This window comes from Muntiacus reevesi, chromosome 2 (genome assembly GCF_963930625.1).
Source record: "Muntiacus reevesi chromosome 2, mMunRee1.1, whole genome shotgun sequence".
Classification (NCBI taxonomy): Eukaryota; Metazoa; Chordata; class Mammalia; order Artiodactyla; family Cervidae; genus Muntiacus; species Muntiacus reevesi.
This window is the reverse complement of record NC_089250.1, coordinates 166895962-166914813: the sequence shown is the minus strand read 5'-3', so window position 1 is coordinate 166914813 and position 18852 is coordinate 166895962. Positions and strand designations below refer to the sequence as shown.

Here is an 18852-nt window from a genome sequence, read left to right as displayed (position 1 = left end):
CCCTCCTTCTGCGGGAGGAGAAAGACAATAAGGAGGTTTCTCCATGGCCAATCTGTTTTATATTAGGGTCTTCTTTAGAATTTGGGAAGAATTCCCTGCCATCGCCCACTCGCCTGCCCTGGGTGAACTCAGTCTTGATCCAGAAGTGTGGCTGAAAATGTGTGATGTTTACCTCTAGTCCATGCCAGGGGGGAGTCTGGGCGTCCCACTTCTCCCCCTAGGTGTCTGCTTTCTGGCCTCCCGGCCCTGGGTCTGCTCATCACAGGTCTTCCCTTCTGCGGCAGGGCTAGAGACAGACGTTGTCCAATGGAGTTAGGAGCACAGTCTGCCTCCTGGCTAAGAGGTCACCGCTGGTGCAGCACCAGGGAACCTCCACCCTGAATGGCTGCCTGACCCCTTTACATCAGTGACACAGGGGCTCCACAGACCACAACCCAATTCACAAAAAGGAGCAAGGGTAGCCCCATCTGACTGGAGGACCCAAATTCAAAGGAGCATAGCCCGACAGGAAGTTATCAGCGATTTACTGATTTCTCATCTCTGTCCTTCCCCTTCCTATGTTGACAAGAAATCCAGAATTCATACATATGATGTCACTTCTGCTTACACTGGATAAGCGCAACTTATCACTTAACAGTTAACACTCTGTGTCTCCCCTGACTTTGACAGGTTTTCAAGGTTCCACTTAACACTCTTCGTCTTACCTGACTTTGAGTGTTATACTGCTTACCATTCAAAGCTTCGTGAAAATTGTGCCTCTTTGCATTCCTAATCATTTTTCTCCAAATAGTACACATTATCCTAAATGATTTCTTCTTCTTAAAAATTCCTGTTACCTGTGGCTAGGTGGTGCTCCCCTAACCTGCTCTTAACTGAACCACTTCAGGACTTTTCATTTTAATTTTGCATTCATTCTTTTCGTCCTGATTCTGCCCATGTGACCCTAACTTCCTCTCTTTGTTAATATACTCCCAAAAGTTTCTACTGCAGGTGCTTGCAGTCCTCTGTCCTTGTTCTTCCCCATCACCCTGTGTCAGGCACTATGGCCGACCTTGACATTGACACTCAGCAGGGGAGCTAAGATCTCAACCTCCAGGAATAGGGCTTGACAAGTACCCCCATCACCAGCAGGAGCAGCTCAGAGAATCTTCCTTCTCCTCCCCCAACCCCTTTTGGAGGGACAGAGTTAAGAGATGGAGTCACAGAGAACAGCCTCTCTGCACCCAGGGCATGTTTGCTTTACGTTTCAAAGGCTCTCACCTTTGATTCCAGACCTCAGATAAGATGGGATGAGACCTAGCCTTCACAGTCATAAACAAGTAGAGTATTTGCATTTTGTTTTCGAGGCGCCTTGCTTTGAGTACCTCATTGAACACACATTATCCACCTTGTGAGATTTGTAACTTGACAGTTTAAATGGCACTCAGATATGTTTGCCATTTCATTTAGAAGTGCACGCCTGGTCGGTCCTGGCCAGCCATATTTTAATTCTTTAACTAAGCTTACAGCTCCCTAGACCTGTGATTGGCACAGTAATTTCCAGTCATTTTGACTTGTAGAGAGATGGAGAAAACCTGAATAACAATGGTGTTTTGTTAATAACGCGTATGGAAGCATAAGTGAACCTTTAAGTCGAAAGGGGGAACTATCATATGCACTTAGACGCCATACTCAGTGTTTCTGTCTAGAAAATGTTGTGATTGTTTTTATGGACGGGAATGTGTCTTTGATGGGAAGCACATCTGTATCATGAAAACAATACCAAAAATAATTTTCACATAAGTGGAATATGTGAGCATTGGCATTGTATACAAGACCGTTTGGTAAACATGAAAAGAAAGTACTCGAGTTCCGTGCCGCTTGCCTGCCAGACTTAACACTGCCTTTATCTTATACTCAAAAATCAATGTAACTTTGGCTAACTCCTCTGGTTTATGCACTGCAACAAATGCATTTGCGTTTTCCTAGCGCTTTTCTGCCCCTATTAAATGTTAACTATTGCAAAGACTGGCTTGCAGGCTGAGATTTTTCTGCAGATGTGTACGTTTTTCTTCCAGGAGCAGCGGGAATAAATCTGCACTTGGGGTATACACCGGCTATAATATCAGCTTGAGCTATTGTTTGTCATTTTTACAAGGCTCTCTGTTAGATTTTAGTGAGAGCCCAAGTTGCTTCCGGAAGGGTGCCTGCAGTCAGGGGCCTTCCTCACCAGTTCCATCCTCTGCAGGCTTTTACGCCCAACCCACAGAGCCCCGGCCACTCAGCCCTCCTGGGACTTCACCCTCCCCCTCCACCAGCTGGTCATTCAAAAATGCAAACGAATTTTAACACAAGCCTGAGCAGTCTCTAAGGAAGGTGAAAGCTGTAAATCTGCTACTGGAGCAAATCACAGAATACATCCCAAAGGCAGATGTAAATTATTGTTGACTTATCCTCCCTGGGGATTATCTGTGCTATTGTTCCCCTCCACTAGTATGGACAATTGTGAGTCACATGTAGAAGTCATTGCCTTCTCTAAAAAAGCAATGTGCACCTGGTCTATTGAGTACAAATAGCACAGCCTGTCAGGGAGACCCTGTGGGGTTTCCTCAAACACTGCCAATCTGAAATGGACCAGAGCTGTTGCTCTGGGGCTTCTAGACAGGCTGCCATATTAGTTTAATAGAAGCTATGGTAGTGGTGGTCGTGGGGGTGGTATTAGCAGTAGAATGGATTATCTGTAGAGTCTGGTAATAGCTGAATATCAGGAAGTAGCCAGAATTGTTGGAAAACTTACTAATTAGAGCAAGCATATTTAATTTCTCTCTACTATAACCACTTCTGTGGTAGCTCAGCTGGTAAAGAATCCGCCTGCAGTGCAGGAGACCCCGGTTCGATTCCTGGGTTGGGAAGATCCCCTGGAGAAGGAAAAGGCTGCCCACTCCAGTATTCTGGCCTAGAGAAGTCCATGGACTGTTGGACACAACTGAGTGACTTTCACTTTCACTTTCTTTTCACTATAACCACCCCCACCTCAGTACCTCCTCTAAGAGGCTTGCCAAGTGCCCTTACTGACCTAGTCATTGTTAAATCTTGGTGGATAACACAGCCAGCCCTGCTCTTGCTTCCTTAGCCCTGAGCTCTGAGCATCTCTCAGTGAGAACCAAGGTTCCAAAATCTCCAGATGTGAATTCCTATTGAGTCTTAAATCGATTAAAACTCTAGAAAAATAAATACTAGCTCTCACTTCTGCCATGGGCGTTTTGGACTCAATTTCAATACTTTGTGTTTGTGCCCATTAACATTCAGTACATCAGACTCAGTTCCTCCTTCCAGCGTTTGTCTCATTTGCTTGTTGGTTCTGCAGCCTGTATATCAGCCAGTCCTTCAAGGCTGTGTTCCATGCAGATATGATCCATGTGCTTCATCGCCATGCAGGTCGTTGGTAAGGATGGTAGAGATGACCTTTCACAACCAAGACCAGGGCTCAGCTCATAAATACTCATTAAGGGGCCTTAGAGCCAAGGCACAGAATCTGGCTTGAGTCAACAATGATCTTTCTTTACTAAGAAGGAGATAAATCAAACTTCTGAGTCACCGAATTTGCTAATCTTGCCGTCTTTGCAGACAGTCCTAGATCCATTGTTATTTTATTGCTGTTGTTTGGTTAAAACATCCAACTTGAATCTGTTTGCCTGGCTCCATCTTTTTACTGCCTCAGACTGTCACCAGTGGCCATCTGCTCCCCCACTTCCACCTTTGTCCCCCTATAATCCATTCTCCTCCCATCAACCAGGGTGATATGTAAAGAACCTCACCTCCAAGGGAGCCCCACTGCTCTCCAACAATTAGGTTACCGGTCAGCCTCCTCGAGATGGGCCCCGTCCTCTGTCCCCATCCTTGGCCACATCTCATCCACGCCCTGCCCTCGCTCACTAGGCAATAGGCATCCTGCCTGCTGCTACAACCCAAGCTCTCCCAGCCTCAGGACTTGTGCTGTCCTCATCCCTCCTCCTAGATAGGTTATTTCAGGGGTCTGGCCCGTAGGAAGAGAGAGCTGCATTGAGAATTTATTGCCCCTCTAATCTCAGCTTGTTTTTTCGGACTCAAGTTGAGTTCCCAGAGCCAGAGTTCTTGTTGTGAAAATGTGTGGGGGCCATTCTTCCCGAGATCTTAACTCTGACAACTTTGAGAGGCCAGGGGACAGCTTCCCACTTGAGCAAGCCTCCAAGAATGCCTCCAACCTTGGAGCAGAAATGGCTGGGCCATTCTCAGAGGCTCCTGTTCTTACCTGTTTGGGGAAGGGTGTTTGTTTCCTCAATCTCCCGCCAACTCAAATGAAAATTCCATCAAGCAACCAGTTTCAAATGTTGCTCTGCATATCAAACATTTTGAATATGATTTTTTAACTGGATAGTCCAGATAGGTGGGAATCATGTGGAGGTAATTTAAGCCTCTCTGTGTGTGCAGCTGGTGGAAAAGGAACCTCTGCGGCCATGAGCCGGCCACTCCCCTGTGGCTTTTTATTATTATGTGGTTAGGCGTCTCTCTGAGCTTGCAGTTCTCTGTATTCATGAGAAAATGTGGACTTCTCTGAAAACTGCAGAGACAGGAAAATTGGGCTCATGTGTTTGTTTTCATTATCTGGAATTGTGTATTTTCTAAATGATGATCCAAGGCCATTTGGAACTGTCCCCTGGCCATTGATTTCACCCCTTTGCAGTCTGAAAGGTGTAAACATCTAAGCAACCAGGGCTCTCTCCATGAGTTTTTCAAAGGGAGGTTAATTTATGTTTTCTTTAATAGAGCTATATTTTCTTCTGTAAGATGAGTCTATGAATGGTAAATCAGGGAATTGGGGGGGGGGGAGGGAAGAGGCTTCTGCTTTCCACCCCTCGGGGAGGAGGAACCACTTTAAGATGGAGTCTCATTTCGTGTAGACTGGTGGTCACCACGGGGTCTAGTCATTTCCCTTAGTGAGTACGCAGTGGTCACCATGAAACATGCCTACCACATAGAGTTACTAAACTGAACTTTTTCCCTGTAATGTTGTTAAAGTATGAGAAATTATGCCTTTCATGGTGCTTTACTTTCCCTCCCTCCATAAGGTTTCCAGATTTCTTTGAAGTGAAAGTGAAAGTGTCAGCCACTCTGTCGTGTCTGACTCTTTGTGACCCCGTGGACTGTAGCCCTCTAGGCGCCTCTGTCCATGGGATTCTCCAGGCCAGAACACGAGTGGGTTGCCATGCCCTCCTCCAGGGGATCTTCCCGACCCAGGGATCAAACCTGGGTCTCCTGCATTGCAGGCAGATTCTTTACCATCTGAGTCACCAGGGAAGCCCTCAGATTTCTTTAGAGATATCAAAATTCATGAGTCGGCACAGCTGGGCAGCAAGGAGGAGCACTGCTATGATACAAACACATTTTTCTTGTAAGATCTGTTTGGAAGATCCTGCACTGATGGGGATTTGTTTTATAAAAGATGATTCCCTCAGGATTATGTGACTGGAAAGTTGATTCAGAGCAGGCCTTGGTCATTTTTGCTTTTGTCTGAAAGCCTGGTTGTAACATGCAAGTTTTCAAGGTTAAGCCGAGTGTAGTTAACTCATAAAGCAGCGATATCAGTTATGGGGAGCCAGACCTGTTCAACCCCCATTTCCTCTGACTCCGTTTTATTGCAAAAACAGAAGGCTTTATTTTTTGCTTTTAAAGTTGGCTTTTTAAGACCACCCTCCATGAATTGCTCTTTTTTTTTTTTCCTCTGAAAAATGCCTTTGGGATTCTCCTAGTAATTCATGGAAGAGTGTGAGTGTTTTTTGAGGAAACGTGATTAACATGTCACCCACTTCAGAGGCTGCCTTTAATGGGGAGGGAGTTCGTGCTTGGGCCGTCCACCTCCTCTTCAGCCCTACCCCTTGATAAACAAGGTCCTTATTCTTCTCAACTATTGCACTCTTACCAAATCGCTTTTCTCTGGTGGCATATTTCAGTCTTTTTTTTTAAATTAAAAATGTTTCTTTCTGTTCTATTTCTTTTGTTCCTTTCTGGTTTTCCTCCTAATACCTCCTTCTTGCCTGGCTCTCTTCTCCAATTTTCCTTTGCGTCTAACCAGATTTTTCAATGATCAGCCACGAGAAATCAGCCTTCTGGACCTGACTACTCAGTTTTTCCCCAGAAGGGCAGTTCCTGCTTAAAATACATTCTCCTCCGATTTTGTGACATGAGCAAAGCTTTTCTCCTCTGCTTTTCTCATGTCACAAAGTCGGGCCACAAAAGCAAAGGGAACACCCGTGAAACCCTGAATTCCATCGATTTCTATAGTGATCTTGACACGAGCTACATCCAGCCTGAAATGAAGGGCCATTGGCTTCTGTCCCAGAGTTACTTGTTGTGTGTGTTTTGTTTAATGGTGATTTCAACTCGCTGGGATCCTAAAATCAGTGATCCAGCGCAAAGGTTAGATTCCTTTTTAGGGACTTCCCAGATGGGAATGGAAACTGATGGCTCATGTTGAGATGATTTTACAGAGGTCGCTGGGGTCAGAGGTGAACTCCTAAGTGGAACAGAGGTGCGGGAGCCAGTGTTGTTGGTGGGGGTGGGGTGTCCCTTTAGTTCCAATGCTCCCTTCGAGAGATATTGACGGTATTCTGAAAGCCCCAGAGAGACCATCAGGAAAATTAAATCCATGTTTACTTTTGGCAGCAAAAAAGAGAGACCCTCAAGATGACCAAGTACGTAGAGCTGGTTATCGTGGCGGATAACCGAGAGGTAAGAACTTTTTGAAATTTCTTGGTTGATTTAAAAAAAAAAAAAAAAAACAACCACTACAGGGAAAAGAAAATGTTTAGTGAATTATTACGTGCTTTCGTTAACCTCATTTTCTATGAGGCCTTAAGAGCATTGTGAACAACCCATGGGAAAAAGTGGCTCCCTGATCTTATAAGGTATAAAACATTAAAAATGCATCTGCTATTACAAAATATTAGCAAGGACTGCAGAAAAAAGTATCAGCAAGGACTACAGAGCTACCATGTAGCTAAACTCTCCAAACAGAGAGAATTATTTGTGGAAAATAGCAGATGGTTTTAGAATGTATTCTGAAACACTTTGGGGAAAAGTTTAGTTTAAAAAATTTCCAATATGTTCTAAACCAAAATGAATGAATGAATGAATGAAGGCTATAGAAACACAGCAGAAAAATCCTACCTTCTGAAGTAAGGCTTTATCCCGTGGCTAGTTTTTTTCTTTAAATTAATTTTAATTAGCTCTTTTTTTTTTAGATTATCTTCTCTGTGTTCATTTCTTGCCTCTCCTACCTATCATGAATTAAGTGACATTTTCTCCCAAGCTGGCTCAACACACATGAATGAAACAGATTTGACAATTTCTCAGGAAACTGTTCCCAGTCTGGAAGGTCAGATTAGAGAGGAGAAGGGGGAATTTATTAACTTTTATCCATTCTCTGTATTGTTTGACTTGCTGCCATGAGCTTCTATTACTTTCACTCTTTAATTTTTAAAAACAAATATAAAAGAAATTTCAGAGGAAGTTCAAATCAAGTCGATGATATGAAGAATGGCTTTGGGCTGCTTTCTGGTTGTCTGTTTTCTCTTTGCCAAAACATGTCACTGCCTCCATCATTTATGAGGCTGGAAAAAATCACAAAAGTTACTGTCTTATGAGCACTTGGCTTGGGTGAATTTCAGGGAGTTTCAGAAAGTCCCTGGACAGGGAAATTACTCGGCAGAATGGGAGCTCACTTCACCATAAACCAGGGAGGGCCCTAGGGGGTTGCAAAGCCCAAGACTTCACATTTCCAGGAGCCGAGAAGATGAGATTTGATTGATGGTCTTACCGTTATTAATGCTGACATTTAAAATTATTAAGTTTCAGAGGCAAGGAAAAGATCTGGAAAAAGTCAAGCAGCGATTAATAGAGATCGCTAATCACGTTGACAAGGTAAGTTCTTTGGGGGTAATTAAATCACTCACATCGTGTAAACGTTTGGGAATGAGGTGGAGGGAATGAAACACACCCCATCTGACTTCGGAAGGCCAGCTTCTGCCTCTGGTACCCAACTTCCCCTTCCTCTGAAGACCCCCAGGGCTTGGAGTAGCTGTAGGAGATGCCCCCACGCTGTCTGGACCACGGTGGCCTTGGGATCCACCTCCTTCCATCCTGGTCTCCCCAACTGGATCCTGAACCAGATGGCACATGTGACCCTCTTGAAAGCACCAAGCGGGCCTCCTCCCAGGTCTCCCTGGGCGAGTCCCACAGGCCTCCTGAGGGTCGGCTCTCATCGATAAGGAACCCACGGGCTTCACAGTCCTGGGATGCAGCAGTTGGCTTTTGGCTTAATCTGCGGCTGGAAAATTCTTCACCATGAACTCGGGAGGGAGCTCACCTTTGCAAAGGTGACTTCAGAGTTGGACGAGATGGTAAAAGTCTGTTCTGGCCTGGGGGTATTATCTCACCGACGCTCCTTCCATGACCTGTTCACAGCGCGAAACCACGTGTGCCCCCTGCCTTCAGCAACACACCCTGAGAGTCAGCTCGCTGGCGCTGAGGGCGTTCAGCCCAGAGCCTGCTGGAGTTGCCCAGAAGCTTTCAAAGGAGGGGCGGGGGCTGGACATCCGGCTTTGTATGCTCCCAGGTGGTTCTCATGTGCTACGTGGCTGGCAGCCCCTGTCTGAACACGACCATTATTCTCAGCAGTAAGTCTGTCTATCGCCTCTGAGCACAGTGGGAACCGGAGAGCGGCCCTGGCTCATCACTGAAGCGCTCCTGGCGGGGATTCTCTGAAATGCTCACAGTTTACACGTAGCAGTTTGAAGATGCTTCACAGTAGCTATGTTTCCAAGCAATCCTATTATATTTAAATTGACTTTTCAAAGTTTTCAGAAAACATGAAAGTAAAAGCCCTTCTAGAAATCCAATGCCATTCTACGAGGCCTTATGGGCAGGACCGAGCACCATGCATCAGGCATTCAGAATGCATCAGACGGGGTCCATCTGCTTGGGGAGGTCACAGCTTTATAGGGAAGCAGACCCGTAAGCCAGAGAAGGCAATGGCACCCCACTCCAGTACTCTTGCCTGGAAAATCCCATGGATGGAGGAACCTGGTGGGCTGTAGTCCATGGGGTTGCTGGGTCAGACATGACTGAACGGCTTCACTTTCACGTTTCACTTTCATGCACTGGAGAAGGAAATGGCAGCCCACTCCAGTGTTCTTGCCCGCAGAATCCCAGGGACGGCGGAGCCTGGTGGGCTACCATCTATGGGGTCGCACAGAGTCGGACATGACTGACACGACTTAACAGCACCAGCAGACCCATAAGCCACTTGGTATGGTCCAGCGTGTTGGGAACTGGGTGGATGCTGTCAATCAAGTGCTGTGGGGGTGTAGAAGAGAACCGCTTACATCTTCCTGGAGGTCAGGGAGGTTTTGCAGCAAGGTGATTTTGAGAAGTGAGTACCACTTCACCAGGAGCACTCAGCTGGCTTGCTCCCCATGTGTCTGGACATGCGAGTAACTCTGTCTACCTAAGCGGTAGTGGGTGTGTGTGCATACAAGCACATACATGAGTGTGTGTGTGCATGTGGAAGATGGATATATGTGTGTGCACAGTTAGGGCAGGAGGAGATGAAGCTGCAGAAGGTTCACTGGTCAGAGTCCTGGGTGCTCTGCAAAGCCATCTAGACTCCACTGGGATTTTATTCTGCTCTCAGTGGAAAGCCAGGAGAATGTTTGCAAGCAGAGGAGATGCACAGGGTCACACACAGCGGTGCCTGCAGCTAGAGTGGAGGATGGCGTCACCAGAGTCAAAGAGGGCTGGCGGGCTTCTGTTGTATAGAAATCGTGAAGATCTGACCTGGGTCTGGGGAAGTGGGGATTCGGAGACACTTGAAGGAGGGGTGCCTGATAAGTGGACTGAAACGTTTCTACATGCCAGGGTCTCAGTGCTTTGCAGACACCTCCAGGTAGACACCAGTATTGCTGTTTTTATAGCAGAGGAAGCTGAGGTGTGCAGAGGCTGGTTACGTAATCAGCACATGTTCGAGCAGCATTAAAAGGCAGGACCAGGGGTGAGCCCTGCTCTCTGTGACCCCCGCCTGTGCAGGAGCTTTTGGCCTTGTCTCTACCCACTTTCTATGGAGCTCAGCCTGCCCTGACCAAGCAGAAGCAGAGGCTGAGAAGAGCTGGGGTCCAAATGAGCACAAGTTTGGGATGAGAGGTGGATGAGACTTCGTGCCCAAAGAAGCAAGAACAGGGGTCTCCTGGGGTACCCTGAGCAGTCGGAGATAAGGGCTTGGGGCTCAAAGAGTGGCTGTGGCTGGAAGGAACTTTCTGAAACCAAGAAGAACACAGATGGCTGTTGGCATCCTGGGATCATAGGATAATACCATCCGCATCCACAAGAACTTTTAGGCAGGTCAGACTCCCAGGCAGCGCATGCTTGCGGATTTATTTTGAGTAACTTGTTTTTGAAAATTCAACTTGATCCCCAAGTAAAGTGGATGTAGGAGAATTTTTGTAACTGGCCAGTCCTTCTGGCAGGGAGGGTGAAGGATGGATCCCAGAGGTTATGCCAGAGACCATACGAGTCAGAACTCTCCACCATGACCCATCCATCTTGGGTGGCCCTGCATGGCATGACTCAGAGCTTCACACTTTGGCCACCTGATGTGAAGAACCAACTCATTGGAAAAGACCCTGCTGCTGGGAATGAATGAGGAGAAGAGGGTGGCAGAAGATGAGATGGTTAGATAACATCACTGTCTCAATGGACATGAGTTTGAGCAAACTCCAGGAGATAGTGAAGGACAGGGAAGCCAGTGTGCAAAGAGTTGGCCACAGCTTAGAGACTGAACAACAATAGGAATCAGACCTGGTCCTGGCCCAGGGTGGGCATTAGAGTCCCCTCGCAAGGTTTGCTTGTTTATGTGAATGTGTGTCTGTATCTTTGCTTTCAAAATGCTGATTCCAAGTCTCAGTCCAGGGACTCTGGTTTGATTGACCTGGGTGGGGCCTCGAGTGAGTACATTCCAGATGCCTCCAGTGAGGCAGGACCAAGAAACAAAGAATTCAAGAACTTCTTAAGCCTTGGAAGTAAACAGAAACCATGAACAACATTAAACTTGACCTGGTAATTGCTGAAATCCTGTTTTAAAGTGATATGCTTGGTCTTCCATATTTGTATTTCTTTACATATTATTCTGTATTATTTCTTGCTTCAGTTTGCAGAAGCAGGAATGAGCAACTGGGGGGTTGTTAATAACCTGCCCTGGTATTTAGAAAACCACATATCTGAGAAAAGTCCTGACAGACTCAGGGGCGTTAACCAGCACGCCTGTCCTTGTGTTTCTAGCAAGCACAGAGCTGAATAACTGAGTACGCATATGTTTCTGTCCACAGCAGACCCTGAAGACCCACAGGGGTGAACCAGGCTCAGTCGGATGCTCTGGGCACCCATGTCTGCTAACTGATGGGCTCTGGGCTGTTGCGAGTGTTCCAGATGTAGTTTTGCAACTACAAGTGGGAGCATCTTGGCTTAGAAAAACAATGACTGTTCCAGTGGCAACTTCCTCATTTGCAGAAATCTTGGCTCTTCTTAGCTATTCTTAAGTAATAACTACTTGGCTGGCTGTGTTGGCTCCAAGGGAAGAGGGGAGGGACGTCCCAGACCAAGAGTCCGAGAAGTGATTTAGGGACAGAGGTGACATTCAGAACAACTCAGGCAGTTCCCCTGAGTTGGAACGGGGAAAACGTGTCTGGTGCTCGAACTGGCAGACCCACCCCTTACCTGGGAAGGAAGACGTTCCCCAGGCCCCGGTTATACTGCAGGGCGGGACCAGTGGGCTGTGTGGCTGCCAGATGATGTCATCGCCCCCTTGGCCTCTCCCTCCTGTCTGTCCCACTTCTTACTTGTGATGACGTCGGCACCAGCTGCCGGCCCGTGCCGGCTGCACCTCTGTGTCCCGCTTCTGAAGGACCGGCTCGTCTTGCGTGCATTTAACTTCAGCTGTTTTCTCCCTTGTGTGGGTCCTCGTCCTCGGCCCTCCCAGGCCAGTTGCCTGCAGAATGCACGTCCCCGTGGTGGAGCCCGGCACACCGCCCTGTAATCCTACCCGTGTGTTCTCAGGTCCACTTCTCGAAAGTCTTCTTGCAGCCCTCAGGTCCAGCATCCCCTGAACTTCCTGTCTGCACCCTTCTTGGCAGTTCAGTGGATTGGATTTTCCTGTAATAATGGCTAGGAGTCCTCTGCCTCGAGCATCTGGCTGACCCCTGAGCATTTGGGAGTCAAGGTCAAGGGTATCCTAAATCTTGTTCTTGGTGCCAATGCCAAGCTGAGCGTGCAACCAGAGCCAAGCAGATGCTTGTCGCTGCTGGGCTAATGGGTGACTCTGTTTAGCAGGTCTTGGGCCATGGCCATGTACATCCTGGGATTCACAGGCCAGACAGGCAGCTGCTACACTCTATGTGTGCTTCTTGCTGGGCCTGGGGTCACAGTGGATCATCTTGGAAGAGAATCTGAGCACTCCCCTTTACCTGGCTGGGTTACTGAGCAGTTTTTAAAACCTGGGCACCAGCCTGCCTGTGTTTAAACACCAGCTATGCCCGTCATGGCTGGAGTGGTTCACCTCCTCCGTGTCTCAACATCCTTGACAGTAACATGGAAACAATAATGGTGCTTAACTCAGAGTGCTGTGAGGTCTAAGAGAGCACACGGAAAGTTTTTGGTACCGGGCCTAGGGCGTAGGGCCTGCTCATACGTGTTAGCTGTGACCATTGTTATTAGGAAGAACCAGTGGGAAGCCACCGCAGTCTGGGGAGAGCATCCCAACAGGCAGCTAAGGGATTCTGTGTGAAGACATGATGTACGTTCAGCATATGTGACAGTTCACCAGTAGCACCAGTTTTAGAGAGGCGGGGCTCTGTTATATGCTTCTAGATACGGAATTTGTTCAAAGGATATAATTTGAGAGGACTAACAGCTGGTCATGTATGGATGTGAGAGTTGGACTGTGAAGAAAGCTGAGCACCAAAAAATTGATGCTTTTGAACTGTGGTGTTGGAGAAGACTCTTGAGAGTCCCTTGGACTGCAAGGAGATCCAACCAGTCCATCCTAAAGGAGATCAGTCCTGGGTGTTCATTGGAAGGACTGATGCTGAAGCTGAAACTCCAGTACTTTGGCCACCTCATGCGAAGAGTTGACTCATTAGAAAAGACTCTGATGCTAGGAGGGATTGGGGGCAGGAGGAGAAGGGGACGACAGAGGATGAGATGGCTGGATGGCATCACTGACTCGATGGACGTGAGTTTGAGTAAACTCCAGGAGTTGGTGATGGACAGGGAGGCCTGGTGTGCTGTGATTCACGGGGTCGCAAAGAGTTGGACACGACTGAGCGACTGAACTGAACTGAACTGAATAGCTGGAACGTTTTTTGGCATTGCCCTTCTTTGGGATTAGAATGAAAACGGACCTTTTTCAGTCCTGTGGCCACTGCTGAGCTTTCCAAATTTGCTGGCATATTGAGTGCGGCACTTTAACAGCATCATCTTTTTAGAATTTAAATTGATGCTTTTGAATTGTTGGTGCTGGAGAAGACTCTTGAGACTCCCTTGGACAGCAAGATCAAACTAGTCAATCCTAAAGGAAATCAAACCTGAATATTCATTAGAAGGACTGATGCTGAAGCTCCAATGCTTTGACCACGTGATACGAAGGGCCAACTCATTGGAAGAGACCCTGATGCTGGGAACGATTGAAGGCAAAAGGAGAAGAGGGTGGCAGAGGATGAGATGGTCAGGCAGCATCACTGACTCAGTGGACGTGAATTTGAGCAAGCTGTGGGAAACCATGGACGACAGGGAGGCCTGGCATGCTGGGTCCATGGGGTCACAAAGCGTGAGACAAGTGGCTGAACAGCAGCAATAGTAGATGAAAACTACAACCCATCATTCCTGTGCAAAGATCCCGATTAGTCAGCCCCAAAGCCAGCTCTGAGAAACAGTGCTAGTTGGACCTTGACAGAGCTTAGTGACCACTTCCATACGACAGTCTCCAGAGGCGAGCAAAGTGTCCCCTGCACGGATGACACCCCCGCAGTCCACACTGGCATGGGGCCCTGAGGATGTCTCATAGCAGGCTGGGGTGGACACGGGTGACTGGATGGCCTGTTTCTGCCTTCACATCTCTGTTCCGTTTTTCTGTAGCGCAGCTGAAAGTGTAAGCTCTCCAGCAAAGTGCGGCAGCCAGGCACACATGTGCCGAGTTCCCAAGGAGGCCAGGAACTTAATTTTTCCTGGGAAGCCTGGGCTGGGAGCTTGCAAGTGGATACCACAGGCCAAGCAACTCTTGATTAAAAACAAGCTGTTGGGCAGCATTTGGGTCGTATAATTGTCTCATTAACTTATTAATGTGATGCCCATAATTGTTATCTGCTTGAAACCAAGTTGGACCGCTGCGATCCGTTTATACTCTGTGATGTAGTTTGTGCTTCAGCCACATTCTTCTGCTAACCTAATGCTCACCAGATGACTGGTGGGGAGGGTGGGGGGAATGAAGATCAGCAAGGGAAAAGATGAGCCTGCCTCTCGTGGGTCAGAACCCGGGGTCAGCGCTCAGCCTCATGGAGTTTATGGCCCTTGAGCTCAGCACGTTGGAATGGGGCTTAACTATCAGATGTAGTGCTTCTGTGATTTTTGTTCCTTGTTGGCTCAGGGGCTTCTAGCAACATTCATGTCAATGTATGACAAAACCCACTGAAATGTTGTAAAGTGATTGGCCTCCAACTAATAAAATAATATTTAAAAAAAAAAAAAAAAGAATAGGACCTGCTCCTATCTGGAGTTTAACTTCCACTGCCATCACCAGCCACCTCTTTCTCCTTGGCTACCTGGAGTACGGCCAGCCAGGTGATTCCCACGTCCTTACCCCCTGGACCCCCTTGTGCCACCTCTGTGTCTGTGTGATGCTCAGAGGAGTATCTAGGCACTTGTGGACCACAGGGAGTTCTTACCACTTCCGTGACTGCTGTGTGTGCTGACTCTTTGAGACCCCAGGGATTATAGTCCACCAGGCTTCTCTGTCCATGGAATTCTCCAGACCAGAATACTGGAGTGGGTTGCCTTTCCCTTCTCCAGGGGATCTTCCCAACCCAGGGATCGAACCCAGGTCTCCTGCATTGCAGGCGGATTCTTTACCAGCTGAGCCACAAGGGAAGCCAAAGAATACTGGAGTAGGTAGCCTATCCTTTCTCCAGCAGATCTTCCTGACCCAGGAATAGAACCAGGATCTCCTGCATTGCAGGCAGATTCTTTACCAACTCAGCTATCAGGGAAGCCCGCTTTCTACAGGTCATTCCTAAAAGCAAGTTTGTCTTGGTTAAGTTTGACACCCAGACCCCCTAGGCTGAGAGGCAGGATGAGTTCAAGCGTCTGGCTGAAAACTCAGCTTCCAGTGATGTTCTTCTGGTGGCAGAGGTGGGGATCTCAGATTATGGTGACAAGGGCTGAATATGAGCTGCATGAGCGATACACACTGGACAAAGGGAACTAGCCAGCCTTCTACCTCTTACCTCTTCCGGGATGGGGACGTTGAGAACCCAGTCCTGTATAGTGGGGCAGTTAAGGTTGGAGCCATCCAGTGCTGGCTGAAGGGACATGGGCTCTACCAAGGAATGCCTGGTTGCCTGCCTGCATATGACACCTTTGCTGGGGAGTTCATCGGAGCCCGCCAGTCCCTCTTGAAGCAGGGGCAGGACAACCGGTCAGTGTGAAGGAGACCGACAGGAAGTGGGCCAAGCGGTACCTTAAGATCATGGGAAAGATCGTGACCCAAGGAGATTTCCCAGCGTCAGAGATGACCCGGATCACCAACTGGTTGAGAAGAACAAGACAAGTGATGGGAAGAAGGAAAAACTCCAGAAGAGCGTCAACATTTTGACTGCCTTCCAGAAGAAGGCAGGAGGAGGAGGAGCTTGAGAAGGTACTCCAGGCTTTTCCAGGGTATGGTGAGGTGGGGAGGGGTAAGTTACCTTCTGGCTGTGAAACCTCCTGGGATATAAGGGACTGGTAGGAAAAGTGGCAGGAAACCAGAAGTCTGGGTGTGCGCAGATACTGACACTGGTGTGACCATGCTTGGAATATCTCTGTAGCCAGTCGGGGATAGCTGGGACAGTTAAATGGCTTGGAAAATACCCCCTCAGAAGGAACTGGTGCTATAAAGAAGAGTATACTGCCCACATTCTTGACAGGTATGGTTCTGATCCAATTAAAGTTTCAGTGTTTTCATTAAAAAAAAAAAGAATACCAGAGTGGGTTGACATTTCCTCCTCCAGGGGATCTTCCCAGCCCAGGGATTGAACCTGCATCTCTTGTGTCTCCTGATTGGCAGGTGGATTCTTTATCCCTGCGGCACCTGGGAAGGCTCCACTCTGACCCCTCATCCTGCTCCAATAAGCTCATCTGGCTCAAAACTCTCCCTTAGCCATTGGATCAGTTGTTCTGCCTGCTTCTGACCCAAGATGACCTGTTTGTGGAGAACAGGCTGTAGGTTGAATCAGGACACAGAAAGATGGGGGATGGAAAAGCAAGAAGCTGTGATTTGTGTGCCAGAAGGAATGAGGGGTTTCTCGTAAAGGAGATCTTTCCCATGATGATATTGGTGAACTAAAGTCTGACCTGTGGGAAAAAATTGTCCTCAAAGTTCCTGATGAAGAATTCCGTGTCTGCCTTTATCATCATGAAAGATATTGATCTGTCCATTTAATTAAAACCTACTAGGTCATTTACAGGTGACAGAATATGATAGTGTCAGCCAAGTCTGAGTCTTTGCTGAGAACAATACAGATTCATTTTCCGTAACTCATAGGTAGAACATTTTGCTTAAAAGGAACAAATTACTGTGCTTGGCAGAATGTCTGAACGATCCTAACCCACTTGTTGTTTTTCTTGCAGTAGATATGAGCCAGCAATCTTCAGCTGTAATGTAACTATATTACATTAGCGATAACACACTTCTATACACCCATTTCTAATCACCAATGAATCGGTTGAAATGTATGCTTCCCTACAATTAAGGTGTGCATGCTCAGTTGTGTCTGACTCTTTGCGACCCCATGGACTATAGCCCACCAGACTCCTCTGTCCATGGGATTTCCCAGGCAAGAATACTCGAGTGGGTTGCCATTTCCTTCTCCAGGGGATCTTCCTGACCCAGGGATCAAAATCAAGTCTCTTGTGTCTCCTGCAGCGGCAGGCTGGTTCTTTACTACTGGACCACCTCAGAGACATAAGAAAGACTGGTTAACTCTAACTAATTAACTCTATCTAATTAGTCAACCCTATTTGAGAACCCAGTTAGAACATCACTTTGAATCAGTCACTGAAAATATTCCTTCAACTCTAATGCCTTGGGAACAAGGGAGCACAGAGAGATTTCTCATATCATATCAACGAGGTTCAGAAATTGCACGTCTGTTCTGCTGGGCATTGCAAGTTTTCATTAAAGTGATCCCCAGGGATACCTGTCTTCTGTCGCCCTCAGTTTTACCGACCCCTGAACATTCGGATCGTGTTGGTGGGCGTGGAGGTGTGGAATGACATTGACAAATGCTCCATAAGCCAGGACCCATTCACCAGCCTGCATGAGTTTCTGGACTGGAGAAAGATGAAGCTTCTGCCTCGCAAATCCCATGACAACGCCCAGCTCATCAGGTAAGGTGTCTGCTGTCTCTCCTTTGCTTCAGATCAAAGAGTAACCCCAGCACACCCGCCCTCCTCTTAGCCTCCCCTGACATGCAGTGAAGCTGCACCTGTTCTTCAGAACACACTCTCTGGACCAGGGCCAAAGGGGGCTTCTCATCCCACACTGACTGGAGGAAGGCCATCTCAGCTGAAATTGGGGGCTGCTGAAAAAGTCTTTCTTTGCATACCCTGGGAAACGTATCCCTCAAGCAGATGTCTTATTTCCTTCTAGGCTTTGTCTTTTCCCATTTAGGTTATTACAGAGTATAGAGCAGAGTCCTTGTTGGTTATCTATTTTATAATAAATCCAGTGGTGTGTATATGTCAACCCCGAACTCCCAATTTATCCCTCCCGCTAGGCTTCGTCTTGATATAAAATTGTCCTGAGTAGTATATTTTTTTAAAAGCTCATTTTCTGCCATTATTAGTGAAAAATATTTATGCAAGATCTGAAGATAGTACAGTAGAGTGATCCTGTCGACTGCCTGGAGAAAAAAACTTATTCCTCCTGTTTTGTTGTTTCTCTTGGTTTTCTAGATCAGAGAATACCAGCAGTGTCCAAGATAAACCTTGTGTTCTATTACTTAATCAATGTGTGTCTTTGGGGGCTTCAAACGTAACAGATCCACACAGTAAGCCTCCCTTTTCTTGGGAATCTCCAGTCTACAGGGAAAAGTGAAAGTGTTAGTCACTCAGTAGTGTCCAACTCTTTGTGACACCATGGGCTGTAGCCCACTAGGCTCCTCTGTCCACGCAATTCTCCTGGCAAGAATTCTGTAGTGGATTTCCATTCCCTTCTCCAGGGGATCTCCCTGACCCAGAGATCGAACCCAGGTCTTCTGCATTGCAGACGGATTTTTTATCATCTGAGCCACCAGGGAAGCCCCTAATGGGAGGAGATAATAATAAACAAGAATATTTCAGAGCATGATAAGTACCATGAAAAAGAGAAAATAAGGAAAAGCATGCCTATAACATAGTACATTGGTAACATATTACAGGCTCCTTTATTTCAAGTAAAAAACATCATAATCTATGACTGTATGGAGTAGACTTTTTTCCTAAACTGAAGAACTTTTTATTAAAATTTTTAAACAACTTATACCATTATTAAGTATG

The 18852-nt window shown here is 47.1% G+C and overlaps 1 protein-coding gene and 1 pseudogene across 2 annotated transcripts in view; both read left to right on the top strand.

Annotated features, from left to right (window-relative positions):
- The window catches only part of ADAM12 (ADAM metallopeptidase domain 12), a 383818-nt gene that overhangs the window by 271151 nt on the left and 93815 nt on the right, over positions 1–18852 (top strand). For both annotated transcript variants that reach the window (XR_010661569.1, XM_065923533.1), the window contains exons 7-9: positions 6682–6747; positions 7867–7938; positions 17534–17703. Coding sequence is in view for 1 of the 2 variants with exons in the window: in XM_065923533.1 (XP_065779605.1) it covers positions 6682–6747; positions 7867–7938; positions 17534–17703 (308 nt within the window). In the remaining variant the exon portion in view is untranslated. The remainder of the gene's footprint in view (positions 1–6681; positions 6748–7866; positions 7939–17533; positions 17704–18852) is intronic.
- LOC136159035 (endoplasmic reticulum resident protein 29-like) lies at positions 11912–15969 on the top strand (annotated as a pseudogene).